Here is a 20,827-nt window from a genome sequence, read left to right as displayed (position 1 = left end):
CGTTCCGTGCGCCTTCGGCGTTGAGTCATGCCGGCCACATGACCACGGAGACGTCTTCGGACAGCGCTGGCTCTTGGGCTTTGAAACGGAGGTGAGCATCACCCCCTAGAGTCGGGAACAACGTATGTGCAGGGGGAACCTTTCCCTTACTGTTATCAAAATGTTAAAATATAACCGACGTGTGTGTGTGATTGGTTGGTTTTGCATTAAACGAGGAACAAGACCAGCTGGTCTAAAGTAGAAAATAGTGATTTTTCCCCCCCTCCTCAATCCAAGTTCACAGATTGCCCTGCAATCTAATCTGGATGGAATCCATGGACATCAATCACCAGCATTGTTTTAGCAAATCTTTTCCAGATGTAATATTCACACCTTCAATGGCTTGAGCATTGTGGTTTATCCAGCAAGCCACGTTTAAACCACAATTGGACGCATCGATGAATCCAGCAGAAAGCAGCCATCCCTTGCCCTTCTGACATTCCCAAACCAAGAAGCCCAAAAAGTTGGTAATTGTTTCTGTTTGGCAAAAATAAAAATAAATCCCCACTTGTATTCATATTTGATCATCCACCTTTGTTGCTGAATGAAGCCTCTCAATTATTGTCTGATAATCCCCCAGTGCAAAATTGGAAAACGTCTCTTGCAAACAGTTGTTGCATGTAAGGCATTTCACTTACGAACAAATCTTATTGGGGTTTTTTCACAGGAGAAAGAAAGGGGCGTGAAGAGAGGGAAAGGAGGAAAGAAAAAAGGAGGAGGAGGTAGGGGAAACAGAAGTAAACGTGCAGGAGGGAGGAATGAAAGAGGGAATGAAGGAAAAACAGAAGGAAGGGGGAAAAAGAGGAACGGGAAAGAGAACTAAAGTTGCAGGAGGAAGGGAAGGAGGGAGGAAAAACAGAGAAGGGAGGAACAGAAAAAAAATAAAGGAAAAACAGAAAGACAGAAGGAAGGGAAGGAGAGGCAAAGGAAGAATGGAAAAAGGGAAGGAAAGGGAAGAGGGAGGAAGGAGAAATGGGGTGGAAGGAAGAATGGAAGGAGAGAGGAAGGGAAGGAAGGAGAAAGGTAGAGGAGAAAAAAAAGGGAAAAGGAAGGAGAATGGGAGGAAAGAGAAGTAAAGGTGCAGGAGGGAGGAATGAAGGAAAAATGGAGACAGGAGAAAGGAAGGAAAGAAACAGGAGAAAGGAAGGAAAGAAACAGGAGGAAGGGGAAAGAGAATTGAAGGTACAGGACGGACGGAGGAAAAATGGAGATGCAAGGAAGAAAGAGGCAAAGGTGGAGGAGGGGGGAAAGAAAGAAAAAGGGAAGACAAAGGAGAAAGACAAGAGGGCGGGAGGAAGAAGGGAAGGAGAGAAGAAGCGAAGGAAAGTTAAAGGAAGCGGAGGAAGAAAGGGAAAAAAGGGATGTGGGAAGGAAAGGAAGGAGAAAGAAAATCCAAGACAGAGGGAGGGGAGAAGGAACTTTATTCTGTGACCGTCATAAAAGTGAAAAACATAACCGTAACCTACGCTGCGCATCTCCCCTTAAACACCCCCCCCCATTTATTTCCAGAAGACAATCCAGAAATCCATGTTCGACCCCGATCGGTACCAACTCCCTTCAAGTTACTAATCGCCCGGTGAAGCATTGGATAAAATACATATAAAAATAAATAAATTCTCGGGGAGAAATCACCCCCACCCATTCCTTTGCATGGAAAAGAAAAGATGGTAAGGGGGGGGGGGGACGGACAACCACCGACTCAAAATTAAAATGCAACCAAGAAAAAGACCAGCATTGGGAGGCATTCTCCACAGGACATTTATTTATTGTAGGTTTTATTTTTATTTTTATCTCCAAATATCAATGAGTTCTTTGTGTGTTTCTTTTTTTTCACAGCATCATCAAACCCCCTGCTTGTATCCCAGATTGGCTCTTAAATTCCCCCCCCCCTTTTAAATTTTATTTTATTTTTTAAATTCCTGCTGTGCAGGGCTGGCAGTTTTAACTCAAGGAAAACTTCCTTCCCAACCAATATCTGTCTGGCTTCGGCTTTGGGCTGGGCTCCATTTTATTCCTCTTTTTCATTCTTTTTTCATTCCCCCCTTTGGGCAAGTTACACGGCCACAGCGACACCTGCTGGCCAAAACGGAGAGGGGCAGCCCCTTGTCTTCCTCTTCAGGTCCCCCCCACCTCAAAAAAACCACCCCATATAACTTTGTCTATTCCAATATTTTCCTCATCCTTGGGCCGCTTCAAGAGGGGGGAACTTCAACTCCCAGAATTCCCCCGCAGGATGTGTTCATGAACTCGCAGGCCGGGGGAGGGGGGGATTCTGGGAGTTGAAGTTCCCCCTCATCTTAAAAAGATGAGGGGGAACTTCAACTCCCAGAATTCCCCAGCAAGGATGTACTCACAGGGAGGGGAATTCTGGGAGTTGAAGTTCCCCTTCGTCTTAAAAAAGGAGGGGGAACTTCCAACACCCAGAATTCCCCCACAGGCAGGCTGGGGGAATTCTGGGAATTGAAATTCCCCTTCATCTTAAAAAGTGACATTATTGATAACATCGTTTTCCTCATCCTTGGGCCTCTTCAAAAGACGAGGGAGGAACTTCAATTCCCAGAATTCCCCCCCCCCCCCGACGATCTTGTGAACCCGCAGGCCAGGGAGGATTCTGGGAGTTGAAGTCTCCCCCCCCCCGGTCTCAAAAGTGGCATTATCGATTACACTATCTGTAACTTTTCGCACTGAAATCGTTTTGATCAAAAGGCAGCTCAAATTCTTTTTTCCCCCTGCACAAAATGCCGAAGACACCACGCAAAGACTTGCAGCCTAGCGAAAGGACCCACACACGTGTCTTGTTTAACCCATGGTGGCGGGTGGGCTCACAATCGGTGGCTTGCCTCACATGCCCCCCCCCGAAAATATCATTAGAGCCCTTCCGCCCCCCCCCCCCAAAAAAGCTAATTTAATCTGCCTTTGAATCAAACATTGGTTCTGGGATCCCTCAACCATAGACGACCCTTCTCCTAGACTATATATGGAAGACGATGTGTAATCCCTCCCCCCCCTTCTATCCCCGTGGCTCCATCTCTCAAGGTGATCTCCCCCTCCCCACTCTTTTCTCCCCCGGGAAATTGACCCTGCCTCTCCTCTGGCCAGCTCGAGGAGAGGATGGAAGTGAAGACCCCGCTCGAGCTCCGTCATCCCTCCAAACAAGGAACTGGGAGACCCTTCCCCAAATTTCTCCCTTCGGGCTCATTCTTGATCTTTTTCCCGCCAGGGCATTCCCCCCCCCCCCTTTCTTTCCCAAAATCCGTGTGTTGTTTGGTTTTCTTCCCCCTCCAGTGGGACATCTGGACCGGAGAGGGGTCTCCTGTCGAGACACCCACCCACCCACCCCCCGGCCATCGGTGCTTTGCCCTCCCCCAAAAACGTTTGCAGACGTCCGTCTTTCTCTCTTCCATCTTCGTCCTCTTCAAACAAAGATTTCCTTGGTCCCAGGGAGCAATTGTGTACAGAGAGGATGCAGCTGTTTTCCTCCACTGGGGGAGGAAAAAGGAGAGAAGAGGGAAGGCCGGCGGGGGTGGGGTGGGGGGGAAAGAGAAATTGGGGACTGGGTGTACCCCCCCCCCCAAAAAAATACTTTTTTAAAAAAAACCTCACACGTAAGCCAACATTATAAACAGGCCCGGAAACATGGCAGTTTGTGCTGAAACAGGGGTGGGTGGGTGGGTGGGGGATTGGTGGTCACTCGTCACAATTAATCACAACTACAACAGTTTGCAAAAGCTGAAAAGTGGCCAGGCTTGGAGGACAGAGCCAACAAGGGGGGAGGGGGGAGGGAAGAGATTGCACAAAGAGGAGGAGGAGGGGAGGGGAGTCTCTTTTATCCGCAGCCATTCCTTAGCGAGCTGTCGTCTCCCTTTCCTGCTTTTAAACCAGCTTCAAACCACCTCTTGGCTAAACCGAGGACAACAGAAAGCGCCGACAAAATATATATATATATATATATATATAAAATAAATCAATCAATTCATTCTAACAATAAAGTGATAACTTCACCTACAGGATTCGAACACAGGACGGCCCTCGTTTCGTTCACAGGATCGGGTCAGGAGGTATCTAGCCTAGTTAACTCCGGGAACGAGCCGCACCTCCGCACCGTTAACTGTTTATGCCGTTAAGATCTGCTGGTTTTTGCGTCTTCTGCCAAAGGAGACAAGCTGGACAGGGGTGGTTACGCACTGACTTTCCCTACCGCTCGGTGCTTCGATCGTGCGCGCGACTTGCATGAAAAAAAGAAACAAATCCCTAAATTGGACGGCGTAGAACCGGAGCAGGTGGACGGGCTCACCCGCGATTTCCGCTACCGTTGCGTGCGAACCGATACGAAGCGGTTGAATGCGACCTCTGAAGCTGGAGCGCACACACAAGACACCCCTCCCTCCTCTTATCCTCGTCACACATACACACCCAAGGCATGCATCCACAATCACGCACAACTCCTGAAAACAGGGTTTAGGTAGGCAGTAGATCGCAAGGGAAAAAAAACAACCACACAGGTCCTAAGAGGGAGGGTGGAAACATCCTCCTTCTCCGCTTTAGAGAACGAGTGGAATGTCAAGAGTCACAACGAAACGCCACAGCGGTTTCTACACGCAGGAAGTCAATGGCAGTAAAATCTCCGCCGTGGTTTCGGAGGAGGGAGGGAGAACGCCACGGCCGGCGGGAGGATTCCCACCCGGGGACGACCCTCGGAAAGGAGGCGTTAACTCCCCAACGCCAGGTGAGTTCCCCGGAGACACTTAAGGGAGAAAACTGGCAGTACGAGTCGAACAAGTTAACAAATAAATAAAGTTCAGAGGAGATCACCAGGTCTGGGGATAGGAGGAGAGGTGAGACCAAGAAACGGAGGACTAGCAGCGTGGCCGAGAAGACTAAACGAGGAGAGAGACTCTGAAGAGCGAGAGAGAGAGAGAATTTCTCCCGGATCTCCTCAACGAGCCAGCCGAAATCTTCCGATTCCAGCTATTTGGGGAAAAGGCAGGGGTACAATTCCAATATCGGGTATGATCCGTGTGGCAACTAGGAATTGCTCGGGGGGCGGAAAAATGGGGGGTCGGGAGCCCACCGAATTGGGGAACCGGGGGGGGGGGGGGAACCACGGAGGCAAGAATCGGGCAGGCGGCCTTGGTCCTCGAAGGTTTTATCGTTTAAAAATCAAGACACTGAAAAAACCACGGCGGGAGCAAAACATAGAAAGTCTAGATAGAAATCTACAAACAGACAAAATATAATATAATATAATATATATATATTTTATGTATATATATATATATATATGTATATATGTATATGTATAAATAACAAATCGGGCTATTTACAGGACAGCCACACGCAACGCCACGCTCACACACACACGCGGGGAAGGGAGGGAGGAGGGAGGAGGGGAAGGGAGGAGTCGTGGGGGGGGGGTATGGAGGGAAAGCTGGGCGCTGGAAGACTCGGCCCCGTGCGCCTCTCCTGGCCGCTGCTCCTGGTTGGGGAAACGTCTCGGAGAACTCCCACTAAGTACTGAAGTAAACTGCGGAGGAAGAAAAAAACAAAACAATATTTTATAAGGAGCCCTCCACAAATGAACGACTGTAATCGGACGCCGCCCATTACAGTTGTTCGGTCACTAAAAAAAACGGTCGTTCCGGTGACCGGCTCAGTTTTGTGAGCTTTTTTTTAACGGCGGTCATGGTTTGCTTTGGGTGTGGTTTTACTCACGCTAAAGCAGGGGTGTCAAACTGAACACAAATACCCCGCGCCTCATTTTTGCTGGCAGGCGGCTATGAAAACAAACTTTAAAAAAACCAAGGCCGAAAGCATTTGAGCGTCCAAGAAGGGATGGGAAAAGAGAAAGAGGGAAGAGTAAGAAAAAGAAGGAAGAGTGGGGAAGGAAGAAGAAAGGAGAATGAAGACGGAAGGAAAAAGAAAAGGAAGGGATTGAGGAAAGAAGGGAGGAAAGAAGGGATTGGGAGGAGGGTGGGAGGGTTTGAGGAAAGAGGAATTGAGAAAGCGAAGGCAGGAAGGAAGGAGGAAAGGAGGGAGGAAGGAAAGGATTGAGAGGAGGGAGAGAGGGAAGGAGGAATTGAGAAAGGGAATGTGGGAGGAAGGAAGGGAATGTGGGAGGAGGAAACAAGGGAGAGAGGAAGGGATTGAGAGGAGGGAGGGAAGGAGGGAAGAAGGAAGGAAGGAATTGAGGAAGGAGGAAAGAAGAGAGGAAGGAGGAAGGAAGGAAGGGATTGAGGAAGGAGGAAAGAAGGGAGGAAGGAAAGAAGGGAGGAAGGGATTGAGAGGAGGGAGGGAGGGAAGAAGGAAGGAATTGAGGAAGGAAGAAAGAAGGTAGGAAGGAAAGGATTGAGAGGAGGAAGAGAGGGAAGGAGGAATTGAGAAAGGGAATGTGGGAGGAAGGAAGGGATTGAGAGGAGGGAGGGAAGAAGGAAGGAATTGAGGAAGGAGGAAAGAAGAGAGGAAGGGATTGAGGAAAGAAGGGAGGAAGGAAGGGATTGGGGAAGGAGGAAACAATGGGGGAAGGAAGAGATTGAGAGTTGGGAGGGAGAGTTAGTGAGGAAGGAAGGAAAAAAAGAAGAAAGGAAGGAAGATAGGAGGGAAGGAGATTAAAATGAGAGAGAGGGAGGGTCTCAGGGAAGTCCTCTACCTTAGCACTTGGCCACCCTAGTTGCCCCCAACACGAGTCCCGTGTCATTCCAACCATGGCCACCCCCCTGGCCACACCCATCACGGCCATGCCCCCCCCTCCAGCCCTCCGCGGTCAACCACAACTCTGACGCAGCCCTCCATGAAATCAAGTTGAACCCCCTGCTCTAAATCCACTTCAGGGACTTTTCTGCCCCTCTTTACGTCCCATCGCCTCCCCCCCCCCCCCGATGGTTGTTGTTGTTTGCAAGGGTCACTCACCAATGATGATGATCAAGATAATGGCGCATATCACCCCCAGAATTATCATCATCTGTCGGGAGAAAAGAAGGGAAGAAGCCATGTTGAATGGGTCTACATCGGACTTCCTTCAGTGTCTGGATTGCTCCGTCGGATGCCGAGGGGAGAGCCGCTTCCCGTCTTAAAGCAAAACCTTTCCAGATCCTCTGTGATCCAGCTCCTTTCATGAGTGCTGATTCAACTCCCAGAATTCCCCAGCCGGCAAAGGTTTCCCGGGATTCGGACAAAAACAAACATCCCCTTGTTTTGACTTTCTTCAACTTTCTTCAACTTTCTTAATCGAGGATGGGAATGCAGCCGACATAATATATCTTGACTTCGGCCAAAAGTGTGTTTGTGGGGGGGAATTAACAACCCACGGCCAAATTAAAATGAATAAATGACTTCAAGGTGGTCTGGATAGCGTGATAAAGAAAGAATTAACTCATCGACCAGCTGGGGGATTCTGGGAGTTGAAGTCCACCCCCCTTCAAAGGGCTCCGACGGAGAACTACTGCCATGGAAGCTTAGGAGGCTGGCATTACGTACATCCAGAAGACTACAAGGACCCTGTGGCTCGGCCTGCTTTCAAGTGAGGTCCCTCATCAAGTTCACCCCGCCTTCCCAAACCTGATGCCACCGGGATGATCGCCGGAACGCCGACGGGTCCCCTTAGCTGTCACTGCGTTAATTGGTTTGCCAGCTGGTGCTTATATTCTGAGTTAGACAGTAGACTGAACTGTTCCTTATCTGACAAGGATTAATGCGCATGTCACATCATACGTCACACATTCTTTCCTTTCCTTCTGATCTTCCCTTCGCCTGCCAAGAGGACGCAGGCACACAACTCTGCCAAAATGCAGTTAATTGAGTTAGCAAGATTTGCATTTTATTTTATTTCATATTAAAGTGTTTTTTTATTAGAATATGCTCCGGGTTTTATTTCTGCTTATTCGGAAATATGCTACTAGGAGAGCCAACGGTCCACGCCTCATTAATTCAGGGTGGAACTTCCCCTGACATTAGCAACAACTAAGATCCAGATCATCGCAGAGGTCACGGAAGGAGCATTCCGGCCAAGAGCCAAGGTCCCTTTCCTCCCCCCCCCCCCCCCGCCCTCCAATATCCTCTCCACGTTTCTTGAATCCAGCCGGATCCTGGGATCTCTTCCCTCCAAACGTACTTTGCGCAGGTGGCCCATGCCACCTGATCCGTTTTGCCCGTTATTTCTCTCCGAACATCTCGAGATTTATTTCACAGATTTTGAAAAGAAGCGAGCGGAGATGTTCTGTCTGATCCACCATCAGGAGAAACCCGACAGAACAATTCACCAGTGGAACAGCTTGCCACCGGAAACTGTGTGTGTGTGTGTGGGGGGGGGCGCCATCACTGGAGGTTTGGAAGACGAGATTGGACAACCACCGGTCTGGGGTTTCCTGCCTGAGCAGGGGATTGGGCTAGAAGACCTCCAAGGTCCCTTCCAGCTCTGTTATTCCCGAGAGCAGGGGCTGGCAATCTGCGGCTCTGGAGCCACATGTGGCTCTTTATCCCTCTGCTGCGACTCCCTGTTGCCAGTTGGTAAAAGGAAAAAGGACGCCGTGCTAGGAGGAGACTCTATGGTGGGAAAACTAGACCAGACTTCTGGTCAGCTCCAGAATTGAATGGGAGACTTCCGGTTAGGACAGGGGCCGACAAACGGTGGCTCTGGAGCCGCATGTGGCTCTTTTATCCTCTGCTGCGGCTCCCTGTTGCTAGTTGGTAAAAGGAAAAAGGACGCCGTGCTAGGAGGAGACTCTATAGTGGGGGAACCGGACTTCCAGTCGGCTGCAACATTGAAAAAGGGGGTGGGGCTTCCGGTTCGGACATTTGTGTCTCTTTTGAGTGTTTAAGGTTGCCGACTTCTGTGCTAGAGGAATGACGCACGGCGGCATCTCTTTAACCTCAAGAGGTCTTCTCGGTGTAATATTGGTGGCGCCTCCCAGGGAGAAGACGACAAGGTCCCTCTCCCGAGTCAAGATCGGGTGGATCCTTTGGACGAAAAGGGAAGGAGGCAACCAGGTTTGTGGGCGAGGAGGAGGAGGAGGGGGTGCTCGGTCGCCCTCCAGCCTACCTTTAAGTTCTTCCACCAGTATTTGCGCTTAAGCTTGGCGGCGCTGGTTTCGAATTGAGAAGCTCCCGGCTTGGAGGGCGTCGGCACGGTCGTCCAGCTCCGAAAGCTTCTGATCTCTCTCTAGGACCTTGTCGACGTTGACTCGCATGATGTCCACCACCTGGAGGGAAAAAGAGACACCGCGGAGAAAGTGAGACGGAGGAGGAGGACGAGGAGGAGGCAGCAGCTAGAACCACCGAGATCTGGAAGCCGATAGAAGGGCCGAGTTTTAACACCGGGAAAGGAAATGTCTGCAAGGAAACCATCAAGCTCGGACAGCACAAAGGATCCTGCTATCCTCCTCTTTTCCGCCTCCCCTACTCTGCAAACCCTACTACTCCCGTCTAGCATTGATGGTATTACCTAGTCGGGTCATGAAACGTCTGCAAGGAAAACCACCCAGCTCAAAAGAGCATCAAGGATCCCATAGTCCTCCTCCTCCTCTTCTTCCTCCTCCTCCTCTTCCTTTTCCACTTCTTCCTCCTCCTCTTCCACTTCCTCATTCTCCTCCCCCTTCCTCTCCTCCAATCCCTTCTAGCACTGATGATGTTCCATAGTTGGGTCATGAAACGTCTGCAAGGAACACCACCCGGCTCAGAGAGCATCAAGGACCGCACAGTCCTTTTCTCCTCCTCCTCCCCTCCTCCCCCACGTCCTCTTCTCCTCCAGCTGCCCCCTCTCCTTCTCCTTGCCCTCCCATCCTCCTCTTCCTCTCCTTGCAAACCCAGCTAGAGCTGATAATGTTCCCTAGTTGGGTCATGAAACGTCTGCAAGGAACACCACCAAGCGCAGAGACCACCAAGGATCCCAGTCATCCTCCTCCTTCCCCCTTCTAACACTGATGATGTTACCTAGATGGGTCATGAAACCTCTGCAAGGAAACCACACAACTTAGTGAGCACCAAAGACCCCCCCAGTCTTTTTCTTTCTTCCTTCCTTCCTTCCTTCCTTCCTTCCTTCCTTCCTTCCTTCCTTCCTTCCTTCCTTCCTTCCTTCCTTCCTCCTCCCTCCCCTCCCTCCCCTCCCCTGACACTGATAATGTTCCCTAGTTGGGTCATGAAACATCTGCAAGGAATACCACCCAGCTCAGTGAGCACCAAGGACTCCTCAGAAGATTGACCCGTAATGGTCACCTCCGTCAAACCGAAGGATTCTGAGAAAGACTTATCTTGGGTGACGTCAACCTCCCCAAACCTCACCTCCAGCCAGCTAAGCGAAGAATTAAGGAAAGTACAACGGACTAAAAGCCAAAAGGAGGGTTAAATGTCCCATAGCCCTCAGGAAGCCCCCCAAAATTTGGGGGCCTTCTCAGGAAAATACCCTTTGGTGCCCCCTGACAAGGAGGGGCATAAGATGTCCCTTCCACCTCTGGGGTAGTGTTCCTCCCCCCCATCCCCAGCATGGACTTCAACCCCCAGAATCCCCCACTTCTCACCTCATCCACTTGAGCCTGGAGTTTCTGCCCCCTTCCCCCAGCATGGACTTCAACTCCCAGAATCCCCCACTTCTCACCTCATCCACTTGAGCCTGGGTTTGCTGGAGCCTTCGGTTACTGGTGAGGTTGGGCGGGGGAGGAGGGGGACCCCCGGCCTCTCCTCCGGCAGCCGCGGGCAGGGCAGCAGCATTAGCCGACCTGAAAGAAGACAAGGGGGGAGGGTGATTTTTTGCGTTTTGCACACGGCAGCTTAAAAACAAAAGGGGAGAGGGGATTATGGGTTTGCAAGGAGGTCTAACTCCTTAGCATCAGAGCGTGTTAATATAAGGCAACTGGCAGTTGGAACAGAGTTCTTTTCAAGTGGGGAGGGGGAGTAGAACGTCTAAACTCCCAGCCTTCAGGCCAGATGAAATAAAGCCTCTGAACCTGAACAGACCTCCTCCCCACACTCCTCCCCGTGGGTTTCTCAGCATCCAAAACTTGTTGGGGTCTGAATTGGGACCTAACCTCCAACAAAAGTACCTAGAGCCAAGCCTTGTGATGAAGTTCCCAGAATTCCCCCCCCCCAGCCACCGCTGAGGATTCTGGGAGGAGAAGGCTAAACCGCTAGGAAATGGACAAGGTTAGGAAGGAGAGGGGCAGGCTAAAGAAAGACCTTTTTTGAACACTTCTTGTGAATTAGATCAGGCAAGGTTGGGTCAAAGGCCCGATCGGACCCCTAACATGAGGCTACATCGGTGGACTTCACTCCCAGAATTCCCCAGACATTATGCTTGAAGATGGGTGGGTTTCAATTCCCAGAATTCCCTAGTCAGCATGTTTTAAGATAGGTGGACTTCAACTCCCAGAATTCCCCAAAAATTATGCTTTAAGATGGGTGGACTTCAACTCCCAGAATTCCCGAGCCACCATGCTTTGAGATGGCTGGACTTCAATTCCCAGAATTCCCCAAACATTATAGTTTAAGATGAATGGGTGTGTTTTACGATGGGTGGACTTCAACTCCCAGAATTCCCCAGACATTATGCTTTAAGATGAATGGGTGTGTTTTTCAATGGGTGGACTTCAACTCCCAGAATTCTCAGTCAGTATGCTTTAAAATGCTTGGACTTCAACTCCCAGAATTCCCCAGTCAGCATGCTTTCATATGGGTGGACTTCAACTCCCAGAATTCCCCAGACATTATGCTTTAAGATGAATGGGTGTGTTTTTCAATGGGTGGACTTCAACTCCCAGAATTCTCAGTCAGCATGCTTTAAAATGCTTGGACTTCAACTCCCAGAATTCCCCAGACATTATGCTTTAAGATGGGTGGACTTCAACTCCCAGAATTCCCCAGTCATCTTCCCCCCCTCTCTCCCCCCCCCCGAACCCCCACCATTTTATGCTAGCGATTTTAAAGAAACAGCGCAAAATTTCTTCTCCTTTGGGAAATGCCTTTGTTCAAACATATAACCCCAGCTTGCCTTTGAGAATTTCAGCTGCATAAAAAGACAGCAGTGGGATAACAGGAGGAGCCGCGTAATTAGAGGGAGGGTGTTAAGAGAAAGAGCTTTAGGCTTAATCCCTGGGAAGGGATTAACAAACCAAGATTAGTAGTACAGTAGTATAGTAGTAGTACAGTAACCATCTCTAAATTACCCAAAAAAAGCAAATTGGAAAATTATCCTGTTAGGTGACAAGATGAGCCAAGGAGCGGAAACAAGACTGTGGAATTTCAAAATTCTCCAGGAAACCGCCTTGTAAATCCGACATGCGTGTAACACACATGTGTGTAACATAGATCGGTAGAAGATGGATAATTCATCCAGAGAGTCCTCGATTTACGACAATCATCTTCTTTTAAAGACCCCGTAATCCCTTGCGGGGTGGAGTCTGGGGCAACCGAATGGAGCTAGCAGAGTGTTTTACTGGCCAGATGCCCTTCGTGTCTCCGATGAGGAGTTATATTCGGTAAGATATATTCTCATTGTGCCCAGAGAGAGAAATATCTGCCTCCATCTCGAATCGAACTCACGGCCTCCTGAGGCGAGAACTCCACCTGTAGGCCATTGCACCACGCCCTCGACTTACGACAAAATTTCCAGGCAAGGCAGCGAGTCACACAGGCCCCATTTCACGACTCTCTCTTTTTTCGGCCTGGATTGTTAAGTGAATCAACTGTGGTGGTTAAGTGAGTCACATGGTTGTTAAGCGAATCCAGCTTCCCCCTCCTATTGACTTGGCTTATTGGGAGCCCCAGCTGGGAAGGTCGCAAATGGGGAATGGCATGACCCCAAAAGGCGTCATAAATACATCCAAGGGCTCCAACTTTTATTACGCGACCTTGGGGATGCTGCAATGGTCATAAGGGCGAGGATCAGTCATTATCAGAGCTTTTCCAATGGCCGTTGTCATTTCAAACAGTCGTAAGTCCAGGATGACACCTGTGGGGCGATCCAAAATCTCCCATTTGTGGGGTAAGATGGGCCATTGTAGCTAGTCCTCGACTTACGACCACAATTGAGCCCCAAATTTCTGATGTTAAGCGAGACTTTGGCTAAATGAGCTTTGCTCCATTTTACGACCTTCTTTGCCACGCTTAAGTGAAGCGAATCAATGCCGTTTTAAGCTACTCACACGGTCGTTAAGTGAATCCAGCTTCCCCGTCTACATGGCCCGTCAAAAGGGGATCACGTGACACACCCCCAAGGGCACGGCAACCGTCGTAAGTACGAGTCAGTGGCCCAGCGTCCGAATTTTGATCACCTGACCACGGGGGGGGGGGGAGCCACGGTTGTAAGCGTGAAAAAAGGTCCTAAGTCCCTTTCTTTCTTCAGTGCCGCTGCAACTTTCAACGGTCACTAAATGAAAAGGTTGTAAAGTGAGGACTACTCTGCTGAAAGAGGGTTTGCGTTTCTAATTTCGGCCCCCAATTCGGCAGGACAGACAAGGAAATGAAAATTTAAAAACTCACAATGACAACTATTTCTCAAGGGAAAAAAACAGTTCCTGGTTCAAAGAACATCTTGCATTTTTGAAAGCCCCAAAATAATAATCAAACGGAATAAAAATGAAATCAAAGAGAAATCCAAACAACCCAGCAATGAAATAAAATAAAGTGGCAATGAAGGGAAGTAATGGGATCAATACAATAAAACAAAACAGAAATAAAATGCAAACCGGAATGGAAACACTGCAGAGGAAAACAGCAATGAAGTGAAATAAAATAAAAACCAATGAAACGAAATTAAAAAAAAAAAATAGCAGCTCTCCAAGATGAGGCCGACAAACCTGACAAATAAATAAATTCAAAAGGAAAATGAAATCAAACTGGAAATCAAGCAAAATAAAAAACAGAGATGAAATCAAGTCTAAAAATGAAATCGCACAGCACAAAAATGAAATAAAGTAAAAGTAAAGATATAATACAATAGTAGAGTTGGAAGGGACCTTGGAGGTCTTCTAGTCCAACCCCCTGCCTAGGCAGGAAAGATGAGGACATGAAGCATGGGCCGTCCTCGACTTACAACAGTTCGTTTAGTGACCGTTCAAAGTTACGACGGCACCCCCCCAAAAGAGAAACCTACGACCGTTTTTCACACTTAACAACCGCTGCAGCATCCCAGGATCCAAATTTAGACGCTTGGGCAACCAACTCAGATTTGTGACCGTTTGCAAGATCCCTGGGTCACGGGATCCCCAGTTACGACCTTCCGAGCCCGCAAAGTCTATGGGGAAGCCCCGATTCGAATTGACCACCGTGTTGCTAACTTAACAACTGCAAGCGAGTTGCTTAACGACGGTGGTCGCAAAACGGAGCAGAGCTCACTTTAACCAATATCTCACTTGGCAAGAGAAAGTGTTGGGCTCTAGGGTGGCCGTAACACGAGGACTACGCATAAACCATCTTTGCCACCCTGAAAGTTGCCAATTTCCCCCCCAAAAAACTAAAAAACGGAACCAGGAACCGACGTGATGCGAATAAAGATGGTTGTGGCCCACCAGTGGAGCTGGAAGCAGATTCGGACATTGGGAGGGTTGGGGAGGAACCTGGGCCAGTCCTGGAGTCTGGGGAAGGCTCTGATGAGGGCTCTGTGTCGGAGGCAGAGAGAGGGCCAGAGCCATCTGACAGTTATCAGCTGCCTTCAGAGTCAGAGATCAATGGGGCAGAAGAACAGCTGGAGCCTTTTCCCAGTGTGCGCATGGGCAGAGCGGCCAGACGAAGGGAGCAGCTAAAGAACAGGGGTTGACTTGGGAGTAAGGCCACAGGTGGATGATGAATGGCCCCTCCCAGAGGAAATAAAAGAGGGAGCGCCAGGGGAGTGGAGTTTGCAGGAGTTCGCTTCATTGGTTCGGGACTCTCTGAGATTCCTGGCTAAGTTCTGCAGAGATCGGCCTGGCGGCTCTCCAAGCCTGATAAGGTCGGTGACCGTAAATCCTCCCTGGAAAGACTTTGGATGGGAATGAGCAGAATTCACAGTCAATGAATCAAAGGTTTTTTTTCGTTGGGACCAGGAATTTTCTTCCCGCTCTTGGGAAGCCTCGGTCAGAATAAAGATTTCAAGGGCAACCTGGCTTTGTCAGGATTCATTTTCCCTGATAATCTACTAAAAAAAAGGGCATGATATGCCTTCTACACACACACACACACACACACACACACAACACACAAAAACAACACACACACACACACGAATTTGCAGTCAACCTGCTGCAATTAACAAGTGATGACTCAGTCACGACTTCTGGGAAGAGGGGACCGATTTCAATGCATCCATTGAAAGGATGACTAAGGAGGCTCGGAATGGCGCACGAGGTCACCGCTGTGATATCACCGGCCGATTCGATCCCGAGACCGGCACACGCCATCGCCCCGCGGATGGATCCACACGATCTTGCCAAACCCCTTCCAGATGCCACCCAAAGATGCTCGCTGGCAAGCCCAAAGAATGGTGGAGAATTGAAACACTGGAGCCCGGTCGCTTCCGAAGCTTTCCTCATTTCCGGCCCCACGTTACTAGTCCTCGCCGTCTGCAAACAGATGAGGAGGGTTGAAATCAATGCACCTGGTGTTTCAGGTGCAGAGGTCAACCATCCTCCTCGGTTTGGACGGTGAGGACTAGCAACTTGGGCAGAAAAGAGGAGAGCTTTGGAAGCTTCTGTTCAATCATCCTTCTCAGTTTGGGCGGTGAGGACCAGTAACTTGGGCAAAAAAAGAGGAGAGCTTTGGAAGCTTCCGTTCAATCCTCCTCGTTGGTTTGGCCGGTGAGGACTAGTAACTTGGGCAAAAAAAGAGGACAGCTTTGGAAGCTTCCGTTCAATTATCCTTCTCAATTTGGGCGGTGATGACTAGTAACTTGGGCAGAAAAGAGAACTTTGGAAACTTCCGTTCAATCATCCTTCTCAGATTGGGCGGTGAGGACTAGTAACTTGGGCAGAAAAGAGGAGAACTTTGGAAGCTTCCGTTCAATCTTCCTTCTCAGTTTGGGCAGTGAGGACTAGTAACTTGGGCAAAAAAGAGGAGAGCTTTGGAACCTTCTGTTCAATCCTCCTCCTCGGTTTGGGCAGTAAGGACTAGTAACTTGAGCAGAAAAGAGAACTTTGGAAGCTCCCGTTGTCAAATAAGCTGGCTCGTTTTCCCAGCCTGTGGAGTAAAATCCCCAGAAGTAACTATGATACAATCGCTATCAAATAAATCTATATTTTTATATACGGATAGGGAGCTCTGCGTTTGAAGATCGAAGTTGCAAAAGCCGAGCCGGAATTCTCCCATTTTACATTCCAGATTTGTCTATTGACATCCGCTCCCAGTTTTATTGAGGATGCGAGGGCTAAATATATATTAACTTATAAATCTATTTATCCCCTGCTTGCCAGGAGTTCAAACGGCGTACAGCAAATAAGCATTCCAGCCCCCCAACCCCAAAACAGAAAGCCAACACGTTAAAACCCACATTTTAAAACCCACACTTTAAAAAAAGGAACAGGAGGAGAACAAAGCCATCCGTTTGCCAAGAAAAGATTCCCTTTTTTGGCTGCCTTGAGTTCTTCGTAAAAATAATAAAGGAAAGCCACAAACCTCCTTTTTATCATCCCGTAATCCCTTAATTCATGATAGTAAAATATTCATTCATAAATATTTCCAGAGCAGGCACGCCGGTTACCAAGAAATACTTCTCAAAGAAAGATATATATATTTCATTATATAAATATATATTTATATGCATACGGCGCGCAAAATAAATCCATCAAAATCCAGATTGATTATTACTAGGGAGGAATAAAACAGAAAAAGGAAAGGAGACCAAGAAGAGAGAATTACTTAAATTCATGCAAGGCGAGTGGATGAGCCTTAAGAGGTGAGCAAATGAAACTAGATTTAGGAGCGATTTTAATTTTTTTGCAGAGTTTCTGAACCTCAGTGAGTTTAAAAGACGGTTGGAACTTCAACTCCCAGAATTCCCCTCGTTGTGCAGGCCGGGGGAATTCTGGGAGTTGAAGTCCAACCGGTCTTCAATTTGCACAGATTGAGGTGCATTGACCCCCTATTCTAGAAGGCTGAACCCGTTTCACTCCCCCAGCCTTGTGAGTGTGACACACGCACAACTCACAAAGAATGCCAGTCTGTGTCTAAGAAAGGCAGCAAACAATCAACAAGAACCAGGCAGCAGCTCAACCGGCTTAGCGCTTCTGTCAACAAGAGGCTTTGTCTGTCCGTCATGCAATCAACCTTCCTTCCTTCCTTCCCCTCTGCAGATCTGGCTCTCAGCCCAGATTCCAGGCAGATCCACCCACAGGAGTTGCGAGTTCGAATCCCACCGACAAAAGAATAATAATAATAGTAATTTTTTTTAAAATCACATTATTGTGCCTTTCGCCCAGCTCGTGCATATTACATTTTGCAGGAGAGGAAGGAAGGAAAGGAAGGTTTTGTGGTTTGGTTTGGTTTTTTTAAAATTGAAAACCAAGATTTCTAACCTCAACTTCCTTTTTTTTAAAAAAATTGCAGGATCTCTTTTTACGGATGATTGACAGCTCTCTCAAATCAGAGCCCTGCCATGCAAGGGAGGGGGTGTCGATGTCTTTCTTTCTTTCTTTCTTTTTAAAAAGGATGAAAATATGGATCAGCATGGAAAGAAGGGGTTAAAAAAAAAAAAACACCCCGAACCTTCGATTTGGGAGTTTTTTTTCTTAATAAAACCACTTTTTTTTTTTAAACAAGGGAAAGAATTGAGATTGTTACAAAAAGGAAACACCTCTCCCTCTCCAAAACAAAATAAATGAAAATTAGGACATGGAAGATTCTTTCTGGATGGTGGGATGGATGGCCGATCCATTGAATAAATTAAAATAAAGTCGGCTTGGAAGGAGGGAATTGCAATAAGATCACCAACTGAATAGTTCTGATTTATTTTTTCTTTATTTGTTTTTTTTTCGCAGCTGGTGTGATTCAGCACCTGCTGAAGACTGGGAGGTGTTTATAGGCAATCTTTCCATTCAACCCCCTTGTTAGAAAATAATAATAATAATAATAACAAAAACGGTTTATCGCAAAACATTAAGAGATCGAAGCCCTTAAACCCCACTGGATAATAAATCCCTGATTGTCAATAAATCACTGATGCTTTGCGTGTGTGTGTGTGTTACATTCTAACGGTCAAAAGCAGCTTAATTTCTTCCTTAATTTCCTTCATTTTTCTTTGGGGTTTGCAAAATATGCCGACACATTTCCCAATCTGCATTCTCCGGATTGCAATCGCGGAAAAAGCCATTCCGTATATATTTCCCACGAGACCTGTGGCTCTTTTTTTAAAAAAATAAAAAAATTTCCAACCAGACCTCGGAGAATAACACCCGGCGGCACTCTGCACGATCCCAGGAGCATCTTCAGACATCCTATTTATTCTGCATGCAATGTTCCATCGGTGTCGTTTGAAGAGGGGCGGGACTTCAACTCCCAGAATTCCCTAGCCAGATGGCCGGGGAATTCTGGGAGTTGAAGTCCACCCCTCTTCAAATAAGCAGAGGTTTGAAAAACACTCATAAAAGATATTTTCTCTGCTCTCCCATCTCCTTTCCAATAGCCAATTCGGTGCCTAAAATCTGCTCCTTCCCAGCTAAAAAAGTCAGCGGCATAAAATCACCTTCTGCATTTCGAGACGGGGCAAAACACCCCCCCCCACAATTTATTTTATCTGCATCACCCCTCTACCCATATTCCACTCCGCAAATGCTACCACCAATGCATGTTCAGCCCTTTGCAAAATCCCATTATATTCTTATTTATTTTGCAACCTTCCTGGAGCCCACTGGGAGTTTCTCACCCACCCACCCAGGTGGGGTGGGGGGGATCAAGAAGCCAAATCAGGGAGGTTCCACCCCCCACACCCAAAATCCAGGACAAAAATAAAATAAAATAAAAATCCACACCAACCACAAAGGAAAACTCTAGCAGTGTCACCGCCAGGAGAGAGAAAAAAGAGAGGGGGGGGGTGTTGATATTTTTAGCATCCTCCATCTGCCCCGCTTGCAAAAATCTAAAAATACTCCAAAAAAAAGAGGGGGGGGGAGAAGAAGAGAGGATATGCATCCTTCTTAAAGAGGCATCACCTCCCTCCCCCCCCAAAAAATCACCTCTTGGTGCCCCATCCTTTCCTTTCAATCCTATTGTTCCTTCCTGACAGCTTGCCCAAGGGATGTTTTTATTGCAAAATGTTTTTAAGCTCCCCGTTTTTCACCCTTTGCAATTCCCAAGTGTGGGAAAGAGGCATTTTTTTAAAACGTTTATTTTTTATTTTTAAATAACACGCCCACCCTCCACCTGTATGCAAAATAGGGCGGGGATTTTGGACTCCCTTCCAAAAATGCTTTTTTCTTCTTCTTTCCTTCTGTTTTGGATCCTTCTCCACCCCTTTTTTTTTGAAGGGGGGAGGGGGTCTCAGGAGGTTAATTTGCACATAGGAGAGCCAGAGGCTGCACGCATGCATGCATGCATTCAATGCACACACGTATATATTACACGTGTGTGCATCTCCACCCTAGACCAAAAAAAAAGGGGGGCGCCTTTAAAACAAATGTTAAAATTGCAAAAAAAACACCTTTGCATTCAAAGGCAGCCCCCACTTTCTAACACCCCCCCCCTCCGCCTTATTTTTTTTTTTTTGCACGTTTGCAAAAGGCAAAGCGAGCGTGCAAAGATGACCTCATTTATTCCTGGGCAAGGAATAAATAAGAGAGGGAGGGGAGGTTTGGAAATGCAATATTTTTTCCCTTTTTTGCACCCCAGGCGGGTGGGGGGCGTTGGAAAGGGTCGTCTCCCCCCTCCCCATATTTGGAGATTGGGGGGGGATTAAAAAGGGGCCTTTTTTTAAAGGGGTCCAACAGTTTCATTCATTGGGGGAGGCAAGGTACGTGCCCTTGGGGAGGGGGAGAAAGCCACCTTAAACCCAAGTCTTCCCCCTTTTTGGTTTTCTTTGGGGAGGGGGCAGCCCCGCCACCCTAGATCTGAACTCCCCCCTTTTTAAAAATCAAGACTGGGAGGGAGGGAGGGAGGGAGGGGGGGGCGACACAAGAGACCCAGAAGGAAGCATCCATTGCAGCAAAATATATTTTAAAAAGGCAGAAAGGTCGCGTCGTGTGGTTTATCCTTCGCAAGCCCCCCTCCCCATTTGCACCCCCCCAAAAAATGAAAAATATGCGTGGGAGGAGGGGAGAAGAGCCGCTTGCCGATGCACCAAAATCCAATGCAAGCCGGGGGAACGTGCACCTCCGTCTCCTTGCAAAAAGACCCTTCCCCACCCAGGGAAAAAAAATAAAAAACACGAGACCCCCCCCACCCCTTGTTACTGCGGGCGGCATCCGAGGCGTGGGCGGCGAGAGAGAGAGAAGGAGGGGGGAAACCCTTCCTTTCTCGCGTGCACCTGCTTTAATGCAAGAAAAGGAGCATTGCACGCCGATGCCCGCCTTGCATCGAAGCGGCTACTTACATCGCGGAGGACGCTGGCTGTGGCGGGCGGGCGGGCGGTCAGTGGCGGCGGCGGCGGCGGCGGCGGCTGCGAGGCTCGCGCTCCCCGAATGAAGCTGCTCGCTCGGGCAGAGGCAGCAAAATGGCGGCCGAGCTGTCACATCCGGGCATTTCGGAGAGGGGAGGGGGGAGGGGGGGAGGAGAGGAGGAGGAGGGAGAAAGAAGGAGTCCGCCATCTTGGTCAGGCTCCTTTCTCACCTGTCTCCCTGAGGAGAAAAAACAAACCAACCAACCCATAACATTTCAATAAAAACCGACTCAAAACACGACAAAG

At 48.4% G+C, this 20,827-nt stretch overlaps 1 protein-coding gene across 1 annotated transcript; it reads right to left on the bottom strand.

The window, feature by feature from the left end:
* Window positions 1-1,708: 1,708 nt before the first annotated feature.
* LOC309381417 (vesicle-associated membrane protein 2-like) lies at window positions 1,709-20,650 on the bottom strand. The gene is given in 6 exon segments (XM_081932381.1): window positions 1,709-5,563; window positions 6,946-6,997; window positions 9,074-9,139; window positions 9,141-9,233; window positions 10,625-10,745; window positions 20,516-20,650. Coding segments are annotated over 6 exon segments (351 nt in total). The 5' UTR covers window positions 20,518-20,650; the 3' UTR covers window positions 1,709-5,546.
* Between the last annotated feature and the right edge of the window lie 177 nt (window positions 20,651-20,827).

The sequence above is a fragment of the Natrix helvetica genome, assembly GCF_964273705.1.
Source record: "Natrix helvetica genome assembly, chromosome: Z".
In the NCBI taxonomy this organism is placed as follows: Eukaryota; Metazoa; Chordata; class Lepidosauria; order Squamata; family Natricidae; genus Natrix; species Natrix helvetica.
The sequence above is the reverse complement of the archived record's forward strand: the minus strand, read 5'-3'. Positions and strand labels throughout refer to the sequence as shown.